This window comes from Bos indicus, chromosome 22 (genome assembly GCF_029378745.1).
Source record: "Bos indicus isolate NIAB-ARS_2022 breed Sahiwal x Tharparkar chromosome 22, NIAB-ARS_B.indTharparkar_mat_pri_1.0, whole genome shotgun sequence".
NCBI classification, from domain to species: domain Eukaryota; kingdom Metazoa; phylum Chordata; class Mammalia; order Artiodactyla; family Bovidae; genus Bos; species Bos indicus.
This window is the reverse complement of record NC_091781.1, coordinates 58484151-58510659: the sequence shown is the minus strand read 5'-3', so window position 1 is coordinate 58510659 and position 26509 is coordinate 58484151. Positions and strand designations below refer to the sequence as shown.

The following is a 26509-nucleotide window of genomic DNA, read 5'->3' as shown; positions in this document are numbered from 1 at the left end:
TGATCCCCGGAACCACGTGCAGGGTTGGCGTGCCTCTCGTGGGTCGAGAGACCCGGGTGCCACCCCGCTAGGAGCTCGGGTGCGGCGGCGAGCGCTGAGGGCATGCTGGGCAGGAGCAGCAGGTGCTCTGGGGAGGCCCCCGGGGCTCTTCGTGGGGCGAGGGCTGTGATCCCCCAAGCTCTCAGGGTGTGCGTGTAAAAGGCACACTCAGCGATGGGGTCTAGGGTCCTGCTTGGTGACACTGCCAGGCTGGGGAGGCTCTGCCTGAATTCTCCTTCCCCCAGCCAGACATGCTCTCCACGTCGGCCCCTCCCACAACGACCCCCCAGGCACCCCCCTCAGCCCCACCTCACACCCTCTCTGCCTGTCAGGCTCCTGCTGAATCTCACAGAACCGGGACAGGGTGCCTGGTGACCTCCGGCCAGTGGCTGATACAGCTGACAATGTCGGGGGGATCTGACCCTGCCCCTCCCTGGCAGCCCCCAGCCCATGAGGCAGCCCTCCCCCAGGGACTCCAGACCGCTCTCTGCACGCAGCCCACTGTGCCCACACCCTTCCAAGGCCCTCTCTCTGAGGACTCTCGGGCTGCTGGCACCCCTGACACCGAGCCTGGGTGCTGAGCACACCTTGGGGCTCCCCGCTGGCTTCTGATACGATCAGGCCAGCTGGACGCTCCGAGGGCCTGTGCCTAAAACCGAACGGGTGATTTCTGAAGAGGAAACTGGCCTACGTCCCCTCCCTCCCAGCAGCTGCTCTGACCACACACTCAGGTGCGGCTTCCTCATCAGTAAAAAGGGTCCTGAGGGAAGCATCCTTGGCGCGCTCACCTCCCAGAGCTGGGGACGTGCAGGACACTACGGAGAGGCAGGGCTCCCTACACGGGGCATGGTCTTGGGGGCTGGACCAGGTTCCAGAGCCAGGTGAGCCCATCCGCTGGGCCGACGGCTCCCAGAGTGAAGCTGCCTCACTGGCTGTGCATCACACAGGAAACACACACCCAGACAGGCCCCTCCCACTGCTCCGGGCAGGTAACCCCTGAGGTCCCCCCGACACAGCGCTGAAGGCACAACGGGGCCTTCCTCTCCTGCCCCGTGACCTGCCGAGGAGCGTCAGTGCCAGCAGCACGGGGCACGGCCTGGGGTCAGGGCGACGAGGGGGCCTGGGGGCTGTGACCTGGGGGCTCAGCTCTATCAGTGAGAGGCTGTCTCATCTCCTGCCGGTTTGGCCGGTGGCATCACCCAATGTCTCCAGGACGAGCCGCACACTGGGCTTTTAGACAAAATCTTCCTATTTTTCAACATTGGCAACAAATAAAAGACTGTTTCGAAGTACTGAGTGAGCCAAATAAAACACCTCTGTGGGCTGGATCCAGCGTCTCTGAGTTTCCGATGCGCTTGAAAGTTACCTGCTGTCAGCCAGGGAAACCGAGGCGCAGAGCTGCTAAATGACCCGACTGAGGCAACAGAATTCGGAAGATGCAAAGCCCTGTCTCTAATTCCAGGACAGGGTCAGAGCTCGCTTCACTTTGTCTTCAGCTGGGAAGAACATCTGCTTCTGTGTGTGTTTGTGTGTGTGTGTGTGAGTCTCTGTGTGTGTGTGTATGTATGTGTGTTTCTGTGTGTATTTGTGTGTGTCTGTGTGTGTATATGCGTCTCTGTGTGTGAGTCTGTGTGTGTGTGCGTGTCTCTGTCTATGTGTGTCTGTGTCTGTGTGTGTGTGTGTGTGCGTGTATGTATCTGTATCTGTGTGTGTGTGTGTGTGTGTGTGTGTGAGTCTGTGTACGCACATGCAGGCAGGAGTCGGGGGCGGGGGCTGGGCAGACAGGCATTTCTCTCTGAAATGTGTTCCTTCACCCTGCGTGGGGTATGTGCCTGACCTAGAATTGGCTTGTTTCCTCTTGAAGAGGGGGTTTGAAACTGTCTTTCCTCATGATATCTAGGAGTCACTTTCAGTCTTTCTCTGCAATTTAGGGGGACCCAGATATAACATTTAAGGGCTTCCTGGATGACTCAAGTGATAAAGAATCTGCCTGTGATGCAGGAGACCTGGGTTCGATCCCTGGGTCAGGAAGATTTCGTGAAGGAGGAAATGGCAACCCATTCCAGTGTTCTTGTCTGGAGAAGTCCATGGACAGAGGAGCCTGGCGGGCTACGGCCCATGGCATTGCAAAGAGTCAGACACGACTGAGCACATACGCACGAGGTCAGGACATTACTGAGTCTCACATCAGCAGAAGAGGGTCCCTCAGGCTAAATGTGCTCAGGCCAGTGGGGCTGGAGAGAGCCGTGGGCCAGGCCCTGGGTGGACAGGTCCACCCTGCCGCTGCCCCCTCGAGGGGCTCTGAGCAGGCTGGCTGCCCCCGTCCTGAGGCTCGGGTCCCATCTATGAACAATGGGGTCACACCCTGTCTCCTGGGGCACAGCTCTTGAGGCCTCCTGGGACCCTCCACTGCCTGCTCCCTGTGACCCCCCTGCCCTGGGGGTGTTTGCCTCCGTCTTGTCCTCCACGAGTGCTTGTGAAATATAGGCAATTAGATGCGTGTCCGGCCCAGATTTTCCAGCCTCTTCCCCCCAGAAGGCACCTGACTCCCAGCTCAGAGTCAGCTCCTGCTCTGGAAGTGCATCGAGCTACTGTAGACCTCCAGGCCTCTGCATGCACGGGCCAAGTCCCCCACCTGCCCCTGCCAGGCCCTCCCAGCCCCAAACGCCTCCCCTCGACGAAGCCCAGGGTCACCCCAGCCCTGGACTCCCACAGCACCTTGGAGCCCCAGCTCAGGCCCTGCCAGCCTCACCACAGCTCCCCGCAGGCCGAGCACCCCCCAGGGCTGGTCCCCAGCCCCCAGCACCCTCCACGTGTCCCTACAAGCCCTGGGGGAGCAGTGCTCTGGGCTGGCCAGCACTCCCCCGCTGACAGCAACTCCTGTCTGCCCAACCCTCACCTGGATCTGGATCTCATCAGAGAGCTCTTTGGCGAGGCCCAGCAGCTGCCCGGCAGTGGGGTCCAGGGCCTTGACCACCACCCTCAGCCCGGTGCGGCCCTTGGCCCGGCCGAGCACGTTCATGGCAAAGTTGTACTGCGACGGCAGCCGGAGCGACGCCTGCGACAGACAGAACCGAACGTCCCGAGGGGGCCCGGGCCCGGCTCCCACACAGGGCAGGCACCCCAGATCCCGAGCCACCCGCCCCTGTCACCCTGCTGCCCTCTCGCCCCGGTGGGGGCCTGCCAACCCTGGCACACGCGTGGGGCACTCCACGCTGCGATTCACACCGTTCCCAGGGCCCGCGGGAGAGGTGCGCCCCGCCAGTGTCCTCATGCAAGACTTAGAGCCTTGGCCGCGGGGCTCAGGGCGGATCACCCCGACGACTTGGGCTTGGGGTGCTGCCCACAGAGCCCTTGTTATGGGGTATTTGTGAAGAAGTCACATGCCTGGGTACCATGGGGATGGTCTGGGGACAGGATCTGGTTCCATGGGGACAGGGGACCGGGGGTACTCATCTTGCACTGTATGAGCTTCAGGCAGCCTCTAACAGACCCCATCCCCCGTCTGACTCCCTCTCCAGGCCCCCACTGTCCACAAACAAGACAAGGAGGGACCCCGGGAAGCAGCCGCACTCAGGCCCCGTGTGACCGAGGCCCACCTGGGGTTACTGCCTGGAGTCACAGGGCCAGTACCCGCTGCACAGCCCACTGACCAGGTCACCTGGGTGTGTCCACCCTCCCCACGCACGGCCTTCAGCTCACATGCACGGGGCAGTGTGTCTCTCCAGCACCTCCCAGCACAGACCTGGGGAGGGGCCAGGGCCCCCCTAGGGAGCCTAAGGGGACGGGGTAGGGCCCTGGGACAAGCCTGGAGAAAACTCCAGGGCTGGCAGAGGCAGGTGACATCTTAGAAAGGGGGTCAGACGCTACAGACTGGGGACCCCCACCAGGACCCCATGACGTTCTGGGGCCTAGTGACTTTGCCCCTTCCACGCGCAGGTTGCCTCTAAGCCCCTGGGTGGTGCGGCTGGTCAGCAAGAATGAGCTTAAGAGGAAAAGGCTGCAGCCTGTCCTGGGACCCACGAGAGGGGAGCTGAAGGCCGGGTTCCTGGACACACGAAGGGCTGGAGGGGGCAGGGACCCCAGGGAGGGACAGGGTGGCTGCAGACCAGGAAGCCTCACGAGGGCCTGACGGGCAGTCATCTGGGATGGAGGGCGGGGTCTCGGGTGGAGGGGTGGGGGTGACGGGCTGTCATGTGGGATGGAGAGTGGGGTCTGGGGGGGGGGGGGGTGACGGGCTGTCATCTGGGATGGAGGGTGGGGTCTCGGGGGGGGTGGGGGGGTGACGGACTGTCATCTGGGATGGAGCGCGGGGTCTCGGGGGGCGGGGTGAGAACCCTCCCACCTCACGTCATCTGGGATGGAGGGCGGGGTCTCGGGTGGAGGGGTGGGGGTGACGGGCTGTCATCTGGGATGGAGGGTGGGGTCTCGGGGGGGTGACGGGCTGTCATCTGGGATGGAGCGCAGGGTCTCGGGGGGCGGGGTGAGAACCCTCCCACCTCACGTCATCTGGGATGGAGGGCGGGGTCTCGGGTGGAGGGGTGGGGGTGACAGGCTGTCATCTGGGATGGAGGGCGGGGTCTCGGGGGGGGTGACGGGCTGTCATCCGGGGTGGAGGGCGGGGTCTCGGCGCGGGGGCCAGTGAGAACCCTCCCGCCTCAGGTCAGGGTCTCCGGGGCGGGGGGTGAGTACCTCGTGGTGCCGCCCGCGGACATCCAGGACGTCTCGCTTGGTGACAGACCAGTGGAAGGTCAGGCCCGGCACGGCGTTGCCGAAGGAGAAAGGGTTCTGGTTGTTGGTGATCCCGGTGACGTAGACGGGCATCTGCGGGGAGAAGCCAGGCCCGTGACCACCCGCGTCCCATGGCCGGAGCCCCCGGACGCCCTGAGACACAGCCTGCAGTGCCCCCCAGGGCCCGCTGCCGCCCTGTCTCCTGAAGGCAAGGGGGGCCTCGATCAAGTCCTCCCAAGTCGGCGGCCGGCCCGGCACAGCGCCAGCCCCTCCCGCCCGTCCTTCCGGGGCCGAGGGACCCCGTTCCTGAATAGCCGCCTAGAGCTCTGAGGGGCCTGCAGCCCCCCGGCAGCCCGGCTCACCCTGTTCCCGTCCCTCTCAGTCTAGTGGGGGCCCTGCTCACAGCGGTGGGCTCGGTCTCCCACACTCTGGATTTACCAAGCGCTGATCCGAGGGCAAACGGACATGGAGGCACCACAGCAAGGGGCTGGGGTGGAGCTGAGTCCAACTGCGGGTCAGCGCCCAGTCCCAACGCTCACTGGCTGTGTGGCCTCAGCAGACGCCCTAAGCCTGCCACGTGTGCACCTCCTCATCTGTGATGCGGAGATGACCCCGGAGCCACCCCCGGGGTAATGCACTCCACGCGGACTACGACATACAAAGCACGAAAAAGGTGCATGCCATCCAAACGCCAGCTGCTGGGAGGCACCAGGTGCTATTCCAGGTGAACAAGGCGGCAGACCGGCACAGACACGGGCGTCACCCCCGCAGGACTGCAGGGGTGGGCGCCACACGTGCGGGAGCTGGCGCCGGGGAAGAAGGACAGGGAGCCTGGGCAACGCAGCAGGAGAGGCGGGAATGGAGCTGGACCCAGAGAGTGAACAGGGTCAAGGGGCTGCAGAATCGCCCCAGCAGAGGAAACAGCGTCCTGGGAACAGCTCCCCCAGGCTCATCCTGAACCAGGTCTCAGAGCCTGACACCTGCTGGAGGCTGCTCCGAGGACACAGACAGGAGGGGCTGGAGAGGTTCCGCCTCACATGGGTCCCCGCCCCCATCCCTGAGATGGGAACCTCCCTGGTCCCGCCCCCATCCCTGTGAAGGGAACCTCCCTGGGTCCCCCCCTCATCCCTGTGATGGAAACCTCACCTGGGTCCCCCCCTTCATCCCTGTGAAGGGAACCTCCCTGGGTCCCCCCCTCATCCCTGTGATGGAAACCTCACCTGGGTCCCCCCCTTCATCCCTGTGATGGGAACCTCACCTGGGTCCCCCCCTTCATCCCTGTGATGGGAACCTCCCTGGGTCCCCCCTCATCCCTGTGAGGGAACCTCCCTGGGTCCCCCCCTCATCCCTGTGATGGGAACCTCACCTGGGTCCCCCCCCTCATCCCTGTGATGGGAACCTCACCTGGGTCTCCCCCCTTCATCCCTGTGATGGGAACCTCACCTGGGTCCCCCCGCCTTCATCCCTGTGATGGGAACCTCACCTGGGTCCCCCCCCTTCATCCCTGTGATGGGAACCTCCCTGGGTCCCCACCTCATCCCTATGATGGGAACCTCACCTGGGTCTCCCCCCTCATCCCTGTGATGGGAACCTCCCTGGGTACCCCCCCTCATCCCTGTGATGGGAACCTCACCTGGGTACCCCCCATCCCTGTGATGGGAACCTCCCTGGGTCCCCCCCTCATCCCTGTGATGGGAACCTCCTTGGGTCCCCCCCTCATCCCTGTGATGGGAACCTCACCTGGGTACCCCCATCCCTGTGATGGGAACCTCCCTGGGTCCCCCCCTCATCCCTGTGATGGGAACCTCCTTGGGTCCCCCCCTCATCCCTGTGATGGGAACCTCACCTGGGTACCCCCTATCCCTGTGATGGGAACCTCCCTGGGTCCCCCCCTCATCCCTGTGATGGGAACCTCCCTGGGTCCCTGTCCTCATCCCTGTGATAGGAACCTCACCTGGGTACCCCCTATCCCTGTGATGGGAACCTCCCTGGGTCCCCCCCTCATCCCTGTGATGGGAACCTCCCTGGGTCCCTGTCCTCATCCCTGTGATGGGAACCTCACCTGGGTCCCTGTCCTCATCCTTGTGATGGGCGCGCGGATCCTCACAGCCTGGAGCAGCAGCACCTCCACCTCCACAAGATCCTGGAAAGACGGCTTTGGGGCTCAAGCCGGCAGGGCTCAGGGGCTACATGCCAACAATGGGTCCCTGCCCGAAACTCCCATTTCTGAGGCTGCAAACCCTTTCTGTAGAGAGGAACGAAGTAGGCCCTCCCTGGTACTTAATTTTACTCTCAACACGCCTGGTACTTTCTTGTTTTTATAAAATTGATAGACTTGGAGTATTCACCCTGTGACTCAAAAGGACTTTGCGGTGTGACCAGGATACTTGGGGAGACACTGGAACTGCTGGGAAGGGCGTGAATCAATGAACTCCGGGCCGGGTAAAGGTCAGTCCCACCCACTCCAGGGGGTCCCAGCACACAGAGCTGTGTGCTTAGACGCTCTGAACTCAGCAGGGCTCCTGGACCACTGTCAGGGACCCAGTTTCTGTCCACAGTCACATCACCCAGAAGGAAACACTCTCTTAGAGCTGGGGCTCCCGCATGGCCAGGCCACCAAGTCGCTGCTCCTCCAAGTCACTGCTGGCCGCGGACATGGGGCAGAATCCAAGCAGCTTGAGCCCTTCCCAGGAGGGGACACGCTGTGCTCTGTCCTTCCCAGAGGCCCACAGAAGTGCCCACTCCAGGAAAGAAGGGAAAGAGCAGACCGAGACAACCCCCACCACCTGCTTGGGGCCAGAGCCACCACATGAGGTTACGGGGCAGGGGGGCAGGATGGGGGCCCCTCCTGGGTGAGGCCCTCCTGACTCGGCCTCCAGCATCTCTACTGACCCAGAAAAGCTGCTAGGAAATGTCCCCAACTCCGGAAAGGAGGCCTAGGGATAATTTAACCTCTAGCTGAGCAGATACTAGCGGCTGACTCAGGTTTTCTTCTCCTAGAAATATCAACCCAGGTCTGAAATACTACTGGTGCCCAGTTACCCAGGTTTATGGCAGCCAAGCCAGCATGTGCCTCTAAAAACACACACCATAAGCTCCCCAGTGCCCACAGCATCCCAACTCTACTGGGAGAATGTCTGCAAGCCCTGCTGGAAATGAATGAACTAAAGGCGGGAGGGCTCTGACGTGGGCAACACCAGCTCAGGCCTAGAACAGCTGTGGATGGCCGTGGGTGAGCTGCGCCCAGGCAGAGCAGAGAGTCCTGAGAGGAGCCACGGAGGCACGGAAAACAGGGTCTGCCGTCACAACCGCTACACCACCCTGCACTGCAATGTCCCCAAGGCGGGAGAGCTTGGGGCCCCATCCCTTAAGGAGCCAAGAGATCAGCTGGCAAAGAATCCGCCTGCAACGCAGGAGGCCCCGGCTCAATTCCTGGGTCAGGAAGATGTGCTAGAGAAGGGATAGGCTACCCACTCCAGTATTCTTGGGCTTCCCTGGTGGCTCAGCTGGTAAAGAGTCCGCCTGCAATGTGGGAGACCCGGGTCCGATCCCTAGGTCAGGAAGATCCCCTGCAGAAGGGAACAGCAACCCACTCCAGTATTCTGGTCTGGATAACTCCATGGACTGTATAGTCCACGGGGCCGCAGGGAGTCGGACATGACCGATGGCTTTCACTTTCAGGGACCCTCAGTCTGGAGAAGGGCAACCATGGGGGTGCAAGTGCAGGTCTGGCCTGGTGAGAGGGGAGGGTGACAGGCAGGTGCCTCGGGCCCCGAGGGCAGAGCAGGACCCTGGGAGAGGGGTGGTCCTCAGGTCCTGGGGAGCGGAGCGCCCCCGCCGTTACCTGAGACACGACGACCAGCTTGCCGGTCTCGGCGTCCACAGCCTGCACGACCCCCGACACGGCGCCATGGCCCACCGCGAGGCCCCGCACCAGCCCGGCGCCGCTCACCAGCGCCACGCTCTCGTTGCTCATGGAGAAGAGGATGTTGGACTGGGGCTGGGGGCCGCCCTCGGAGGTGATCTGGAGGAGGAGGCAGCAGGACCCATCAGCCAGCTCCCCCGGGTGCCCACACCCCACCCTCCGGGGCTGGGGCACCGACACCCCAGAACACCCCTGCACAGCCCGCTCTGAAGCCCCAGGTGGTGGTGGGGGTAGGGCGTGGCCTTGAACTCCTACCTGCATCGTGGCCCCAATAATCAGCGTCACCTTCCTGGGGATCAGCCTAAACGGGGGGAAGACCTGGGCGTGGAGACACAATAGGGAAACAGGCCGTTGTGTTCCAGGCTCACATGGCTGGGCGCGGTCACCCTTCAACTCCAGGGATGCGGGAACATGGTGCACAGACTCCTGCCTCTGAAGGGGGCCAACGAGGGCCTGGGGTCCCGGCCAGCCCTGGGGGAGACCTCATGCACCCTTGGCCTGAGGCTCCAGGGCTCTCAGGGGCGTGTTCTGCCCTGGTGGGGTCGGCAGAAACGCCTGCTCCCCGGCCCGCCTGGGACCTGCCCATCAGAGGTGGGTCTTGCCGTGTGTTTCAGCAAATCCCCAAGACAGTCTGGCCCATGCCCAGGTTTCCAACTCTCTGCCTTCGAGGTTCCCCAGCTTCCCTTTGGAAGGCTGACTCTTGCAGTTTCCAGATTTCTACTGAATAATCACCTAGAATAGTTCTCTACTCCCATCGTCTGCGTGTTTTCCAGATGAGGAAAGGGGGCTCGGGGGGGTAGGGCGAGGAGGCCCTGTCTCTGCGGCAGGGCAAAGCCCCTGCATCCTCCTCCTACAACCCCACAGTCCCCGCTTTGCCTAAAGACACTCCAGTCAGCCCAGGGGTGACATGTGCGTGAGGCGTGGTCTCCGAAGGGCTGCCCTGAGTATAGGCGCAGAGGGCTGCCTTCTCACCCGGAGGAGAAGGGTGCACCTCCATCCTGAAGGCCCACCCACACCCGCCGGCACGAAGCGCCCCAGCCCGCGAGGCTGAGCCCGCAGCGGACGCGGCAGGAGCAGCGTGCTGCCACCGATCGATAAGCTCCGACACGACTTCCCGGCCCTGGCGGCCGTGGGCTCCTGTCTCAGCCTAACGCCCTGGGGGCACCAGGTCCCAGCCGAGCCCAGGTGGGCCCCGAGCTCCCTCACCCAGAGCTGCTGCCCCAGGGGCTCCCACGAAGAGCCGGCTACCTCCAGGGCCCCGCCACCAGCGTGTGCTTCTACACGCGAGTCCAGACCCACCCGCTCCCCCCACCACTCCCCCGTCTGTGACAAGTCACTCTCCTCCTCTGAGCCACACCAGGCCCCCTGAGTCCCAGAGACAGTGAAGTGACCCAGCCCCCTCACTCCTGGGCTCCCAGATCCCCAGGACCAGGGAAGGCCCCCTTCCAATCAGAGGACCCTGGAGAGCAGTTTAATATGGCCTCTCCACGTGGGGCCTTCCCTGGTGGCTTGGATACTAAATAATCTGCCTGCAATGCGGGAGACCCAGGTTCCATCCCTGGGCCAGAAAGAGCCCCTGGAGAAGGGAATGGCTTCCCACTCTAATATCACTGCCTGGAGAATTCCATGGACAGAGGAGCCTGGCGGGCTACAGTCCAGGGGGTCAGTTGCAGAGGCAGACACAGCTGAGCAACTAACACTTTCCCTTTCCATGGGGCTACCTGGGCTGCCCCTAAAGTCCAAGCCGATCACAAAAAATGCCATATCCCACCCCCACAGGACCCTGACGTGCCCCAGGGGCTGGGCCGGGCCCACGAGGCGTGAGGAGGAGCAGCTCTACCTCAATCTGCTGTGGGGCTGAGTTGATTCTCTGTCCGGCCTTGTCGGTCACGGTTGCAGTGAGGCTGGTCTGGCCGATAGCCACGCCGTGGACGCGGAAGGAGGCGGTGTAGTCGTCTGGGGCCTCATTGAGCGCCCTGGAGCAGAGGGAGGGGCTGGGACCTCTCCCCCAGGCAGACCCGTTGCCGCTGCCCCCAGATGCCCTCCTCCGACCCCTGACCCCATGAGAACTCACACCAATGTGACGATCTGGGAGGCTGCCCGGAGTTTCAGGTCCATGAAGGCCAAGTACTTGGCCAGGAAAGGCTTCTTGTGGAAGTCCAGCACGCGGACGTGCGCCTTGACCGTCTTCCCGATCTCCACCTACATCGTGGGGGCAGAGACTCCGGGTTGGCGTCGGATGACCAATGCCACCACCTGTGGTGCCCCACAGCTCTCTGCCAAAGCATCCGAAAGCTCACACCCAGAGGCCCACGGTGACCTCCAGACTCTCAGCCTACCAACAAGCGGAACTGTTTACATGCTCTCCGTGTTCAGGGGGCCTCGAGGGGATACTCCGGTGCTTTGCCCGAAGCATAAATGTGACATAACGGTCACATCCCACTCTGAGAGAACTAACGTCTGGGAGAGGGATAAATGAGGATGGGATTAATAGATACACATGACTACATATAAAGCAGATAAACAACAAGGATCTACCAATAGCACATATCTTACAATAACCTATAATGGAAACGAATATATATACGGGCTTCCCTGGTAGCTCAGCTAGTAAAGAATCTGCCTGCAATGCAGGAGACTCCGGTATGATTCCTGGGTTGGGAAGATCCCCTAGAAAAACTACCCACTCCAGTATCCTTGGGCTTCCCTGGTGGCTCAGACAGTAAAGAATCGCCTACACCGCGGGAGACCTGGGTTTGATCCCTGGGTTTGATCCCTGGGTCGGAAAGATCCCCTGGAGGAGGGCACAGCAACCCACTCCAGTACTCTTGCCTGGAGAATTCCATGGACAGAGGAGCCTGGCAGGTTACAGTCCATGGGGTCACAAAGAGTAGGACACAACTAAAGTGATTAAGAAAAGTTATGACCAACCTAGACAGTATATTAAAAAGCAGAGAAATTACTTTGCCAACAAAGGTCCGTCTAGTCAAGGCTATGGTTTTTCCAGTGGTCATGTATGGATGTGAGAGTTGGACTGTAAAGAAAGCTGAGTGATGAAGAATTGATGTTTTTGAACTGTGGGGTTGGAGAAGACTCTTGAGAGTCTCTTGCACTGCAAGGAGATCCAACCAGTCCATCCTAAAGGAGGTCAGTCCTGAATATTCATTGGAAGAACTGATGCTGAAGCTGAAACTCCAATGCTTTGGCCACCTGATGCACAGAGCTGACTCATTTGAAAAGACCCTGATGCTGGGAAAGACTGAAGGCAGGAGAAGGGGACGACAGAGGATGAGGTGGTTGGATGGCATCACTGACTCAATGGACATGAATTTGAGTAAACTCCTGGAGTTGGCGATGGGCAGGGAGGCGTGGCATGCTGCAGTTCATGGGGTCGCAAAGAGTCAGATACAACTGAGCAACTGAACTGAAGTGAAGCGACTAAGCACAGCATATGTGTCTATAAATGTGTATAAGACGGAATCACTTTGCTGTACGCCTGAAACTAACACAGCACCGCAGATCAACTCTACTTCAGTAAGAGAAAGAACTAAGGACCTAGTTAGAGAGCTAATCCACAGCTTCGGATAGCAACAGGCATACAGTGGGGGTTTAATAAGTGCTCAGCAGTTCACACCTGGCAGCACAGACTGCACACGGCGAAAGCTCTGGGAAACATGTGTCAGAGGTGCTCAGTGAAAGAACACAAGTCTAGAAGCAGCTCACCAGCGGAAACGAGACCAGAGAAGGCATACCCGAGGCTGAGAGAACAGTGACTTTGAAGGAGTCCAAGCTGCGTGAATGCCCCTTCTAATGACCAACCCTTCTCTCCCTCGGGAAGACCAGACCCTGAAAGCATTCCTCTGGAAACCACTGCAGTCACTTCATGTATTTGAGTTACATAAAATCCCTCTCCACATTAGAGAAAAGCCTAGATCTATTATGTATTCATTTTGCAGAAGCACTTGGCGTTAGGACGCTTTATTCACCTGCCACTGAATCTCTGAGAATCCAACAAGTACAGACAGGGGAGAAAATTCCAGCTCTGGCTGGTCAGTCACCTGCAGCAGCCAGAGAACAGGGATCCCTAGGCCGGGGCTAACGTGAGGACAACTTCCAGGGGGATTTACTGCCAGTGTCGACCGAGATGAAGATGGACGCCCCCAGAGGCCGCCCTGCGCTGAGCCCAGGATGCCAGGTGAGACAGCACTCCAAGGGGTGGGGAGATGCGAGGAAAGCACCCCCCACAGCCCCACTGTGCTCCTGGCTCCTGTGCAGCTAAAGAGGGAGCGTACGGGGAGGCTGACACTGACCTTGTCCACCACGCGGATGTACAGCTCCTGAATGTCCGAGACGTAGACGTCGGCCTTCGCGGGGGCAGGGAACGCTAAGCACAGGTCGTGGATCATGATGGTGGAGGTGCCGGGGAGCAGAGGGTGGACCTGCAAGGCGGGAGTGGGGTGCGGTCACACAGCCGCTCAGGGCCGCGGCCTCTCGCCTGCTCAGAAAACCCAAACCCAAAGGCAGCCCTGCCCACCCCTCACCGTGAGCCCCCACTGCCAGCCGGGCAACGGGCTTGGGATGTAATATGTTAGTGCCAGGATAGATTTCAAGGAGCATTTATTGCAACCTGGCACAAATTACAGAGAAGAAATGGAAGCTGCTCCAAGGCAGGGTGGTCAGAGCTCGGCGGAGAGAGGATTCACACCCAGGATCCTGTATCGCTTGTCCAGGCCACCTGCTGCAACTTCCATCAGAGCAGAGCATCCTGTGGGGTCTCCTCTGATGCTGGCAGGGTGTGAGGTGGCTGCTTTCCACATGAAGCCCTCACTGAGGAATCCTAATCTGGACCCACAGACTCTCAGGACCTGGGAATAGGCCACAGAGGCCACCGCATGTTCACTGTGAGCGCCTCTAATCTCACCCATCTCCACATTCGTCTCTACCTCTGCTATGTTTGAGGGCTCCCCTGGAGGCTCAGACAGTGAAGAATCTGCTGCAATGTGGGAGACCCAGGTTTTGATCCCTGGGTCAGGAAGATCCCCTGGAGAAGGGCATGGCAATCCACTCCAGTATTCTCGCCTGCAGAATCCCATGGACAGAGGAGCCTGGTGGGCTGCAGTCCATGGGGTGGCAAAGAGTCAGATGTGACCAAGCGACTCACACTTTGACACACTTTCCCTATATTTGACGTAGAGCCTGTGTAAAATGTTCAGAGTGAATGAACTCATCTGCGCTCCTGTATTCCAAGCTTTCCTTGCCAAAGACCCTCTTTAAAGACCCTCTTGCCAAAGACCTTCTTCTCTCTCTACTTCCTTCCAGGGATCCCACTTTCAGAACCCCTCCCCAGACAGCCTGCATCATCACCACTTTCTCACACGGCAGGTGGGCTTGCCGTGATTTGTTGCATTGCTTAGATGTGCCTCTCTGCTGGGTGGTCTGGGGCTGGGCGGGTGGAGGCGCGTCGCGGACCCAGCGGGGGGCCCGTGGTGCCTCCCACCTCTATGTCGCCCGGCTCTGCTGCCTGCATTTTCCGGCCTACATTCACCAGGGGTAGGGGTGGGTACAGAGAACGGTTGCGTGTTGGCAAAGCTACAGTTTTAATGTCAAGAACATGTGGGGGGAAGAAATGTCAGGAGACAACCAAATAGGTTAAAAGCCTTCAAAGTCCACCCAGAGTGAGTTTTATGTTCTAGGAGAACCTGGCGTATCTGGCCCCTGCCCAGGGCTCTGACGTCACCACAAACCGCGTTCCCCCACGGCCGTCACCCTCCGGCCAGCTGGTGCCCGCCTGCCCCTCTCAGGGCTGCACGATCCACCCCTGAAATCTGGGCTCTTCGCCCCCCGCGTCCACCTGCTGGCTCCCTCTGAGCCTCAGCCCCGTCCCAAGGTCCCTCTCTGGCCAAGTCTCCCCCGGTCCAGGTGGGAACCTTCGCCCCCCTGCTCACTTCTCCTGGGGCAGCTCTGCCGCTCCCACCTGGTCAGCACCCCAAGGCTGCGGCGGCACCTACCGCCGCCTCAGGGCCGCGCCTCGAGTCCGGCCTAGCCCCACAGCGTGTATGTACACTGAGATCCAGGGTCACCGCTGCGAGGCGCTGGTTAACCTACGGAGACATGCTTCCACCAGCTCGGCTTTGGTCCTGCCTTCATCGAGACCAGAATTCAGAAAGAAGTCTGCAAACCCCAGGGACCCTCATCCATCTGGGAAGTGCTGATTCTAGTCCACGCCCGCCCAGTGGACACACAAAGAGACAGGCTCACCCAGGGTAGGAACCCAGCCTCAAAGGGGCGGCGCTGGGGAGGGAGCACAGTGCCTTCTCCCACCCTCGGCCACGCCCGAGAGCCTGACGCCACCAGCAGCCAGAGGGAGCTGTAGGGCAGGGGGCTGGGCTGGACAAGGCCAGGCTGACTGTGCCTGCAGCGCTGGGCTCAGGGGCTCAGGGGCACAAACACAGGTGAAGGATGCTCAGGACGCTTCCCGTAAGGACCCAGGTCGCTCAATAAAAATCCCAGAGTGGAAACCCCACCGGCACCCCGAACAACGACCAAGCCAGCCTGACATCGAATACACTGAAGATGGTGGGTCAGGGCCACGGGTCTCCAGTTCTGTGGTGGACGAGTCCCCAAAGAGAACCCACTTAAAAATCCCAGGAAGACGCAGGGGCTCTGACCTGATCCCCCTGCAAACGTCACCGCCGTCGGGAGCGGCACGTCACTCAGGAGGCAGAGAAATGATGGCTCGCTGCACCCACGAGGAGAGACCTGTGAAGTGGGGGTGGGTGTGCAGGGGAGGTGTTTTTGTCTCTCCTTCAAAAGAGCCATTTTGCACGTTTTACCCAAAGGTAACTGACAGTGAGGAAATCGGTTTCTCTCCCACTTGATTTCCCAGCAGCTGGACGTCCAGGCACCTCCCGGGTGACAGGGCGGAGGACGGCAGCCCACAGAGAGACCACACGGCCCACTGGGCCGCCCACACGTCAGCCCTGCCAGCTCACCCAATGGTGAACGGTGCCCCACGGGTGAGCCCGCCTGCCGCTCTGGAGACAAACTGCTCTGGAGGAGGCGAGGGGGCAGGCTGGTGGGTGGCATGGGGTGGGGTGGGGGGTCCTGTCCCCACGCCCACTGTGCAAGCATCACCACCTGCTTCTCCAGGTTCCAGACCCACTTGCCTCTTGAAGGACGTGCAGGGGGGACGCGTGTGCAGGAGGGGAGGTGAGCGAATCCACCCCCAGAACCGATTCTCCTTCCTCAGGGGTGACACTGCCCCCTGAGAGCTCTGAGGAAGCCCTGTCATCTCTCTGGAGCTGGGGACACGTCACTGCTCATTAAGACGCTGCCGTGGAGCCAGGGGCAGCGCTGCTCGGGACCTCTACCCACGCCCGCCAGGCCCCGAGGTGCCAATGCGTCCTCACGGCTTCACGCTTCCCAGGCCCATCACACGTCACGCTTGTCCCTTGACAAGCAGCATCTGTAGATGAGTGAGGACTCTGTGGATATCTCTGCATGTCACCGGTACCATCAGCTTGTCTCCCATGTGTGCCCAGCAACGTCTCGTGGTGGCCAGGCCCACGCCAGAGGTGAGGATTGTGCCCCCCGCAGATACGGACCCCCTTGAGGCTGGTGGGGGGTGGCCAGGGTCACACTGAGGTGAGAAATGCCATCCAAGGGGCCCTGCCCAGCCCCGAGGCTTCCTACAGGGCCAGGCTGGGGACTGGTTCCTCTGCCCTCTGTCCCCTCCCAGGAAAAAGGTGGGACACATCTGAGTTCATGTTGCACAGCTGCCACCTACCACCCATCCGTCTCAAGGAAGGACCCCCGCCCCCCGCCTCCCGCTGCACTGAAGCACCTCCTCAGACGTACAGCATCACGGGGACCAGCCCACAGCCCAGGACCCAGGAGAGGGGTCGGCTCCTAAGAGCAGGGCCCCTGGTTGACTGCTCCCTGCTGAGTCGCCAGAGCCTGGCCTGGGCTGGCGCATGACGGGAACCCGCCTTTGCAGAGTGACTGCTGGATGAAAGGCCTGAGTGCTAGGCTCCTTCCCACTGCCCTTAGAATTACTACACGGCTTCTGCAAGGAAGCATGTGAGCTGTAAAGAGGTGATGAGAAGAAAGAAACCTGAGTTTAAGTCAGGTAAACCCTCCCGTGCGTAAGCCAGCCGAGAAGGAAACAGAGGTGCCTGGCAGAGGGTGTGGGGCCGTGTAAGCCTCTGCAGCTCTGGGACCATCGTGTGGGCACCATCGCCCCACAGCAGCCCAGGTGCGCCCGCGCCAGGCCCCCGCCCAGAGACGCGCGGAAGCTGACACATACCCACGAGCCATTCTTGCCTCTGAATGGGCCTCGATAGCGAAAGAAAGAAACATTTCCTCTGAGCTAATTGAAGAGCTGTTGTGGGCTTCCTTGTCTCTGTGATTAAGGGAAATGAGAATGCTGCTAATTAGCAGCTGGGAGATGCCGCAGAAATGTGTGAATGTCCTTCAGAAGGAGCGCTCTGAGACGCCGCAAGGACCCGTCATCAGCTGTCAACACTCCGTGAAAAATCCCTCGTTCCCTTGGTGGAGGAGGCAAAGGAATCGGCGTCCGATTGCATCTGGAGCCACAGGGGCATCTGCAGGCCGAGGTTGGGGGAAGCAGAGACCCCCGGGGCCGAGGCCCCTCCGGGACACCTTCCAGGCAAACACGATCCTGGCAGGGCCTGCCTCGTCGGGCGCTGCTGGCATGCCCCACACACGGTACTAGACGGGTCACGGGGTCGTGTCTGCAGCAGGGATCAGCCTCTCTCAGCAAGAGCCACGGAAGATGAGATGTGGGCGAAGGCTTGTCCACCACGCGGAGAAAGAACTGCTCCGGCCTTTTGTTGTTCAGTCACCAAGTCGTGCCTGACTCTTGTGACCCCACGGACTGCAGCATGCGAGGTGTCCTGTCCCCCACCGTCTCTCGGGGTTTGCCCAAATTCATGGCCATTGCATCGGTGATGCCATCCAACAATCTCACCCTCTGTCGCCCTCTTCTCCTCCTGCCCTCAATCCTTCCCAGCATCAGGGTTTTTTCCAGTAAGTCGGCTGTTCACATCAAGTGGTCAACATATTGGAGCTTCAGCTTTAGCTTCAGTCCTTCCAGTGAGTATTCGGGGTTGATTTCCTTTAAGACTGACTGGTTTGATCTCCTTGCAGTTCAAGGGACTCCTCACTGTAGCTGTAGCTTAAGCTCTCTGGGATCATCTATAAACGGGGACATCATGCCTGCCTTGGCAGTGACAAACCTGAAGTCTGCTGCCTATAGGGACCATACACCGTAGGACATCACAGGACTGAGCAGGGGTTCGTAGTTCTGGGAAGACTTGACTCTGATGCTGTAATCCTGTCTTGAGTCTTTCAGACAAGCGTGCCAGCTTGAATGCCTCCCTGGACAGGGAGCTCAGTATCTGAAGCAGCAGCCTAGTCCATCACAGACTCTTAGAGGCTCTTGTTCCTGGAGGAAAGGTCTGTCCCTGGCCCCTGGGCTGCCCTCAGGGCTCACTCAAAATGTATGGTGCGAGGTTAACTGTGAGTAAAAACGAGTTCAAGTTTTCTTGGCACAGCACACATTTTTCTGAACTGGACACATCCCTCTTCTAGATAACAAGGGAGTTATTTTTAATCTCCAGAGATAAAGCAAAGCAAGGCATATTTCAAGCAGTTGGAATCATTTACAATTTGAGGTTTTCCTTTCAGTGGGAAGGATCTGATGGTGACCACTCATTTACACGGAAGAGGAATGGGCAGGGGGTTATCCTCTCTTGGACGAAAGGAATAACAATGCCTCGGGGGAGCTCCCTATGATCTCAGGCATCCAGCTGCCCCCAGACTCCCTCTAACAACACACGCTCATCCACAGGTGCCAAGGGACGGCTTTTTCTTCCTCTGATTTACGGCGATAAACCCAAGAGGCCCTGACATCTGCAATTCTGCCTCTGAGAAAAACAGGTATGTTATGACATGCCTCCTCGCGCTTCGCCGAGGGGCTCCACAAGCGAGCTAAAGACCAAGGTTGCCCACTGGGGGAAGGTAAGAAAATGTCAGAAAAACAATGTAACAAAAAAACCATCCTCCTAGAAACTCGCATGCTACCAAACTGACTCAAAAAGAAACAGACAGTCTGAACAGACCAATAAGAGGTGAAGAGATCGAATTCCTATAAAAAAACCTCCCATGTGGAAAGCCCGCGACAGCCTCCCATGTGGAAAGCTCGCGACAGCCTCCCATGTGGAAAGCTCGCGACAGCCTCCCATGTGGAAAGCCCGTGACAACCTCCCATGTGGAAAGCCCGTGACAGCCTGGCTTCACTGGTTAACTGCACCAAACATTCAAGAGTTTGGCAGAATTGTTACCAAATTTCTTGTTACCAATTCTACACAGACTCTTCCAAAAATTAGAAGAGGGAACGCTTCAGAGTCATTCCATGAGGCTGACATCCTGATACCCAAACCAGACAAAGACACCACCAAAAACCACAAACCAGTGTCTCTCGGGAATATGAACATACACTCAATCAAATGCCAGCAAACTGCCTCTAGTTACACATAAAAAGAATCACATATCATGGTCAAGCAGCATTCATCCCACAACGCAAGGCTGGTTTAATATCTGAAAGCCAATTAATGTATTACATCATATCAACAGAATAAAAAAGAAAAGCCCACACGATTATTTCAAGACACACAGAAAAAACATTGGACAAAATCGAAGATCCCACAGGCTGAGGGGCAACGAAGCCTGTGTGCACAACTACTGAGCCTGTGCTCCAGAGCCAGGAGGGCAGCTCCTGAGCCCACGTGCCCCAGAACCTGTGCCCCAGAGCCAGGAGGGCAGCTCCTGAGCCCACGTGCCCCACAGCCTGTGCTCCAGAGCCAGGACGGCAGCTCCTGAGCCCACGTGCCCCACAGCCTGTGCTCTGCAACAGGAGAAGCCCCTGAGAGGAGGAGCACACGCACAGCAACCAGAGAGTAGCCCCCACTTGCCGCAACTAGAGAAAGCCCAAGTGCAGCAACAAAGACACAATAAATTTAAAAATCCAACAATTTCCATGTGTGTATTTGTGTGGAAGAACAGGGAGGTGATTATTATGGTGTTTTGTTTTTTTTTTTGAGGTGATAAAATACTCTAAAACTGACTTCGGTGATGTTGCCTTTATTTACGAATACACTAAAACCCACTGAATTGTGACTTTAAGTCGTGAATTGTATGGTATGTGAATTACAGCTCAATAAAGCTGCTACTAAAAACACTAAAGACTGAGGAGGGGTCACAGCCATCGCTGAGCCAGTCTCTGCTCCCTAGTTTGCCGCAGTCCGCACCATGCCCTCATCACCTCCAACACTACAGCTAAGCATCTGGGGTCGGCCAGCCCAGCTCCTCCCAGCGTGCCCCTTGCATCCTGCTCACCCGCCTCACTTACTCAACACCCGTTCCACTTCAGAAGCAACTGATGTCTTGCATCAAGACAGTCATCGGAGGCAGAAAGTCAGAGAAAGGGACCTGCAGGGAGTTACGGCTGAGAGAGCGAGGTGTCCAGCTAAGGCACGAATGTACTGCCTAGCCGAGGGCAAGGCGCCGGGCTCTGTTTCTGAAGGAGCTGGTGGGCCAGGTCTCTGTGAAGGCTAGGTCCGAGGGCAGCCTTGCCCAGAATGCGTGTTTCGTGCGCTTGCCAGTGGCGAGGGCTCCCCGCACAGACGGGCAGTGCCAAAAGCAAGTGCAGAAGACTGCAGGCGAACCCGCCTCAACCCCCACCGCACGCCAAGCACCGAGTGCCCGTCCTCTCGAGTGCGGGGCCAAGGCTTGCTTGGCGCTGGGGTGACTGTAAAACTCCTTCAACGCCTGGCAACCAGCCTGCACCAGGGGATGCAGGTCGCAGGCTCTGAGTGCAAAGCTCACAGCAGAGCTGCGATGCCAGGATCCCGTCCAGGGTCATGGTCGCGACTCACAGCAGGGGTTTGACACACTCCGTCCTGACGGTTTCCTTTCAGACACAGTTCAGTTTTCGCGACCGTATAACTCACTGTGCTGATACACAGACAGTTAGGACATTGGGTTGGTCAGCCTTTACTCTCTGTCATAACCAAAGGAAGACCTTTTATTTTTTGTATTTTTTGGCTTCACCACGTGGCATGCAGGAACCTGTGCCCCCTGCGTTGGAAGCATGGGGTCTTAACCACTGGACTGCCAAGGAAGCCCCATAGGGTGACTTTTTAAAAATAAAAAAAAAAATTTAAGCAACTCAAACACCCTACAGGAGAGAATGCCTGAGTACAAATGATTGCCAGAAAATCACCATCATCATCATCACCATCCAGCCTACAGAGCGATATGGAGAAAGAGAAAACTTGAATTAAAGCCCTGAAGAGCGTGGAAGGCTCAGTTCTTCTGTGGTCACGGCTGGGTGGAAGTCAGGGAAAGAACGTGGAGAAACGGAAAAAGCCGATGTGTCCGTCAAGGCCACAGTCCTTCGGGTTCTTACAGTGTGGCTCACGTGATGATATTTCCATCTTACCCGAAAGGCCAACCGAAAGGAAACCATTAGGTAGCTAACAGCGTGGGCAGCTTGTGGAGACTTGGTCCGGACCACAAAGGCAGCTCGCGGGTGTCTGCTGTGACCCCTGGGAGGCGCTGAAGACCCTGCGCTGTGACCGACGTGACCCGCCGCTGACGGCACAGGCGGGCGGGCGGAGCCCACACTCACCGTGGCGACACCCCGGGCCTCCTGGTAGGCCACCCTGACCACGTCGGCGCTGCTGGTGTTGAGGAAGAAGTAGCCAGAGCCTTCTCGGACATGCAGCTCCGCCTGCGGGAGGGGCCGGGCTGGGGTCAGAGGTGAGGGGTCCTCAGGGGTCGCGATGGGGGGCGGTGGGGTGGGGAAGGGGGTGGCCGTACCTGCACATCTGGGTGGTTGTAGATGGTCAGCTCTTCCGGGCTGACCCTCACGTCCTCAACCAGCATGAGTTCAATGGAGACCGACACAGGCGTGAGGGGGTCGTGCTAAAGGCGCAAGGCCACGCGGTCAGAGCCAGGGGGCCAAGGGCCACACCGGCCCATGGCGCCCCCCACGGAAGAGCAGCCCCAGGCACTGGCATCACACCGGGACCCCGCTGTCTCGGGGACACAAGCCCAGCAACACCCGTCGAGCTTTGAGCCGCGTCCCTGTGAGGCCTCCCCTAGTCCTGCCAAATCAGCCACCCCCTGACCTGCCAGGCCGCAGGCTGGACTCCCCCCATGTGCCCCAGGGAAGTGGGGCAGTGTTCCACGCAGTGGGGGCTGTGGGCTGAAAGGGACGGGGCTGAACCACCCGGGCACGCTCGGCAGGGGCTGTGAGGCGGGCGGCAGGCGGGGAAGAGTCTAGATGGGCGAGCCCCCCTGCCTTTCAGCTGGACCCCCCCACCCCCGCCGTCACCAGACTGCAGGGAGCACAGGAGGGGAGACTGAGGCATGAGGGCCAGTGAGGAGGCGCCCCCCGTCAGTGGGCCAGCCTCAGGACCCCGGGAGCACTGGGCAGAGCGTGGGGGAAGCGGGAGGACGGCCCGCCCCGGGGGCCCCAGTCGGTACCGGCTGCTTCACTCTGGCCAGGTCCAGGTGCGGCTGCTGGTAGCCAGTGGCGGTGGCAGAGATGGCCGTGGTGCCCGAGGCCTGGTGAACCGAAATGGCCTGCAGGCCTGAGAGCGAGAGGGAAGCCGACTGTGACGAAGACCCGCCTTCCCTGTACCTGGTGTGCAGCTTGAAGTCTCCCACCGCCCTGAAACTGGAGGACGGGGCATACCGTGTGCACCTCTAAGAGCTGAGGGGACCTGAGCAAGCTTCCTAGAGCTGCTCAGAGGAGCTGGAGGGGATGGCTCAGGTCCTGGCCGCTGAGGGTCTCCAACACAGCGTCAGGGTGTCTCAGAGCTCGGAGCAGCCGGGTCTGGGCTCCAGCCCGGTCTGTGCACAAGCTGGGCCTTGAGCTCGGCCACCATGTGCCCTGAGCTGCTCCCCACCTCCCACCCAGAGTCCGTTTCTCCCTCGCAGATGTGTGAGGACTAAAGAGGAGTCCTGACGCTCCCCGGGCGTCAGTCCTGGACAGAGGGGGTCCCGGCCCCCCACCCACAGCTGTCCGCCCCTCTCTGCACCCAGCTCGCCGGTCGGGGGCTGCCGTTCACCATGCAGCTTCCTCTGGCCGCTCCCGTCGTCCTGGGACACCAGCTGCAGGGGCGGGGCAGGCTCGATGCTGGCCAGCAACGGCCTGCTGGACTCCCACTGGATGCTCAGCGAGCTGAAGTTGTCGAACCTGCGGCCCTGCTGGTCGTAGGCGGCCAGGTCCAGCAGCGGGCTGCGGTGGCTGGAGACCGGAACCTGCAAGAAGCCAAGCTCACCCACGGGCCACACCCCGGGCTGGGCAGGCCTGTCCCTGCCACACAGCGCACCGTGTGGGCTCACGGGGGTCCTGGTGAGCTTCTGGGGGTGACTCGCTAAGGGATGCTTGCTACGGCTGCTGTCAAGGTGGCCTTCACAGTCCTACACAACCAGGCCTCCAATTCCAGCCCATGCTCTCGACGGGGACCTTGGTGACGTCTGGAAACATTTTTGGTTGTCACGACTGGTTGCCAGTAGGGGGCGCTACTGGCATCCGGGGGTAGAGGTCAGGGTGCTGCCTAGCACACAGGACAGCCCCCCCAAAAAGAAAGGATCCGCCCCGAAGGGTCGGCAGTGCCGAGGCTGGGGACCAGGCGTCACGCACACTTGCAGGTTCCCTGGTCCTGTGATGGCAAGAGCACCCCCAAATTCACGAACAGGGAGGCCGAGGCGGCTCAGAGATGCTGAGTCACTCGCCCACGGTCACACAGGTTCTGGGGTGGACCGTCTGGTCTGAGTTTAAAGCCCATGGGCCTCCCTGGACGCTGTGCAGCCTCTCCCCCGCTGTGCAGGAGTCGGGCAGTGGCTCCATCCGAGCCCCAGCTCGGCGCTCCCGGCCGACGCCCAGCTCAGAAGCCCGGGGTCAGGCTGGAGCGCGGCCCCCGTCTGTCACTGTGGCAGGTCAGCCCCGTTTGAGCGCCTGGTGTCACCAGTGATTTACTCTGCAAACACGTAAGGGCGGCCTCTGGCTCCGGAGGGGCATAAAGCGAAACTGACCCGGCACCGGCATACATGGCAGGGATCTATCCTCCCCAGGTCCCTGCGAGACCACAAATCACAGGGGCCCTGTCTGCCTGGCTGCGGACTCTGCAGTCCCAGGGAGGCTGGATCTCCGGGCAGTTCTCTGTTCAAGCAAGATCTACGACACATGGAAGCCCACGCAGAGCCGTGCTCGCTGCCCTGTCGCCATCTTTCAACCAAGAGACAGTCCTGGGCGGACCCTGAGGTCACTGCTGACCGACGGCCAGACACAGCCCTCTTGGGGAGCAGCCAGCGCTTATGGATAGGACGGATGCACGGGGATCTGATTATCTTACTCTCTGAAACTGAGGCGGTCTGGCCAGCCTGGCGGGGCACGAGCCGGAGGGAGGGGGCTTTGGAGGGACATCCGCTGTCCACGCCTGACTCCTCCCAGCCCTGTCCACCACGCCTGGGTTTGGGGTCCCCAGGCACGTGAGTCTGCAGAGTAAGAGCAGAGGGTGGCAGGGACACGAGCCTAGAGGGGTGGGGGTCCCCCGCCTCCCAGCCTGAGCCGGGCCCCGCTCTAGAACTACAGAGAGGGAGACGAGCACAGGCGCAGCTCGGACGCGCCGAGCCTCGCGGCATCTGTGTTTTCAGAGGTCAGTGGCCTGGAGGTCGGGGCAGCCCTCTCTGCCTCGTGGAATCTGTTTTCAGAGGTCAGTGGCTTGGAGGTCGGGGCAGCCCTCTCTGCCTCGCGGCATCTGTGTTTTCAGAGGTCAGTGGCCTGGAGGTTGGGGCAGCCCTGCGGAGAGCAAGCCTGTCAGGGCCAGTTGTCCAGCTGCGTTTGTTCGCTTTGCGTCTCCGGGTCACATTTTGGAAACTCTCCCAGTGCTTCAGGCTTTTTCATCATTACTGTCTGTATCTGTTAGGGCATCTGTGGTCAGGGGCCTTTGAAATTACTACCACAACTCACTTCTGAAGGCTCAGATGGTGGTCAGCGTTGTTTAGCAATGAAGTACTTTTAAATTAAGGTCTGTACGTGGTTCTCCTTAGCCGTAACACCACCGCACACTTGACAGACTCCAGGATAATATAAACATAACTTTTAAATGCACTGGAGAACCAGGAAGTTCACGTGACTCGTTTTCTCACAACATTCAAGCTGTATCGGGGGGTCTAGAACCAGACCCAGGCTATCTCTGAGGTCTGCCTTCCTGCAAATTCTACAGCGTTAGGATGTCAGGTGCCTGGGGGCAGGGGTCGGGGAGGAGGAGCAAACCAGAGGGGGAAACGCTGGGGACGCCCGTTGTTACCCTTGTTTCGATCCTCCGTCATTGCGACCCCATGGACGGTAGTCCCCCAGGCTCCTCTGTCCATGGGATTCTCCAGGCAAGAATACTGGAGTGGCTTGCCATTTCCTTCTCCAGGGGATCTTCCCGACCCAGGGATCAAATCTGCATCTCCTGCAGATCCTGCATTGCAGGCAGATTTTTTACCACTGAGCCACCAGGGAAGCCCGGGGACACACATTAGATAGGGTCTAAGGCTGAGGAAGGCCCTCCCAGGAGGTAATGTGTGAGTGAAGAGCTGAGGGAGGCAGGAGAGGGCCTGGGCGTTCAGAAGGAGACCATTCCAGTCAGGGAAGAGCAAGCCAGACCACGGGGCTACCCCAGCTCCGAGAGGGGACGGAGGTGGGGCGGGGAAGGTGATGGGTGGTCCCGGGGCCTGCGGGCCTCAGGAGGCAGGGGTATGACTCGAGCTCTCGCTCTGGGCGCACAGGAAGCCGCAGCAGGACGGAAGCAGGGAGCAAGGTGAGGTGCCTAAGACACCCTCTGAGCGCCGATGTGAGTGCAGCTCCCCTTATGCCTTTAGTAGCCCTGGAGGCCGCTGTCACCGCACATCACTCAAAGGAGGCGGACACACACGAGTCAGATTGGGGCTGGGCCTGCCGCCCTGAGCGCCGCCCAGCTCCGGCCTCAAAGTGGACCCAGCGCGCCGGGTCTTCCCAGAGCCCGGACTTACATACGTCGTTCTTACCACAGGGGATGAGAACAGCGGCTGAGTCTGGCGTTGGAGAGGTTCCCTTTCTCCTGACACTGCCACAGCACAGGCCCCTGGCACCCCACGGCACCCCCAGACAAGCACCCGCCGGGCAGGACGGGTGTGCCGACAAGGGAGGGGCAGCACCGGCCGTTGCCTGGCCCTCGGAGGCCACTCACCACCTGCTTGTTCTGCTGCAGCAGCGGGCAGGACAGGTCCAGCTGGGGGCTGGCGTAGACAGGCGTCAGCGTGAGCCGGGAGGGTGGCGCGCACACGAACTTCACCACGGCGGGCTCCAGCGCCGGGAAGGGGTTGGTGACGCTGGGCTTGTTCCCCACCGTGAGGGCGATGACCTAGCGGCGGGGAAGACGCATCGCACACCCAGGCTGAGTCCCCACTCCACTGGGAGCCCCTGGACTCACAGTGCTGTTCTGCGGAATGGGGATGGCGGTGATAACCCACCCCAAGGGCTTACAACAGTCCAGGGATACGTGGATGGGAGACGGACGGACCTTCCAGCAGGGGCCCTGGAGCACCCTACAAACAGGACAGAACCGGGCCTGCTCCAAGAGGAGGGTCAGGGGATGCCGTGCAGCTTCCCAGGACTGGCCAGCACGTATCAGGGTCCTGCCCCCTGCTCGGCCTGCCTGGTGTTCAGTCAGTCACCCCCTGCCCTGATCC

The 26509-nt window shown here is 60.1% G+C and overlaps 1 protein-coding gene across 4 annotated transcripts in view; it reads right to left on the bottom strand.

Moving 5' to 3' along the window:
- NUP210 (nucleoporin 210) overlaps positions 1–26509 on the bottom strand; it is a 91879-nt gene that overhangs the window by 17598 nt on the left and 47772 nt on the right. For 3 of the 4 annotated variants that reach the window (XM_070776990.1, XM_070776986.1, XM_070776989.1), the window contains 13 exons: positions 26008–26181; positions 22825–23047; positions 22268–22374; positions 21599–21703; positions 21408–21509; positions 13006–13134; positions 10770–10897; positions 10536–10671; positions 8951–9013; positions 8615–8794; positions 6833–6913; positions 4732–4863; positions 2939–3097 (listed from right to left, as the gene is read on the bottom strand). In XM_070776990.1, the coding sequence (XP_070633091.1) occupies positions 2939–3097; positions 4732–4863; positions 6833–6913; positions 8615–8794; positions 8951–9013; positions 10536–10671; positions 10770–10897; positions 13006–13134; positions 21408–21509; positions 21599–21703; positions 22268–22374; positions 22825–23047; positions 26008–26181 (1719 nt within the window). The remainder of the gene's footprint in view (positions 1–2938; positions 3098–4731; positions 4864–6832; positions 6914–8614; positions 8795–8950; positions 9014–10535; positions 10672–10769; positions 10898–13005; positions 13135–21407; positions 21510–21598; positions 21704–22267; positions 22375–22824; positions 23048–26007; positions 26182–26509) is intronic. The other variant, XM_070776987.1, reaches the window with a different exon arrangement.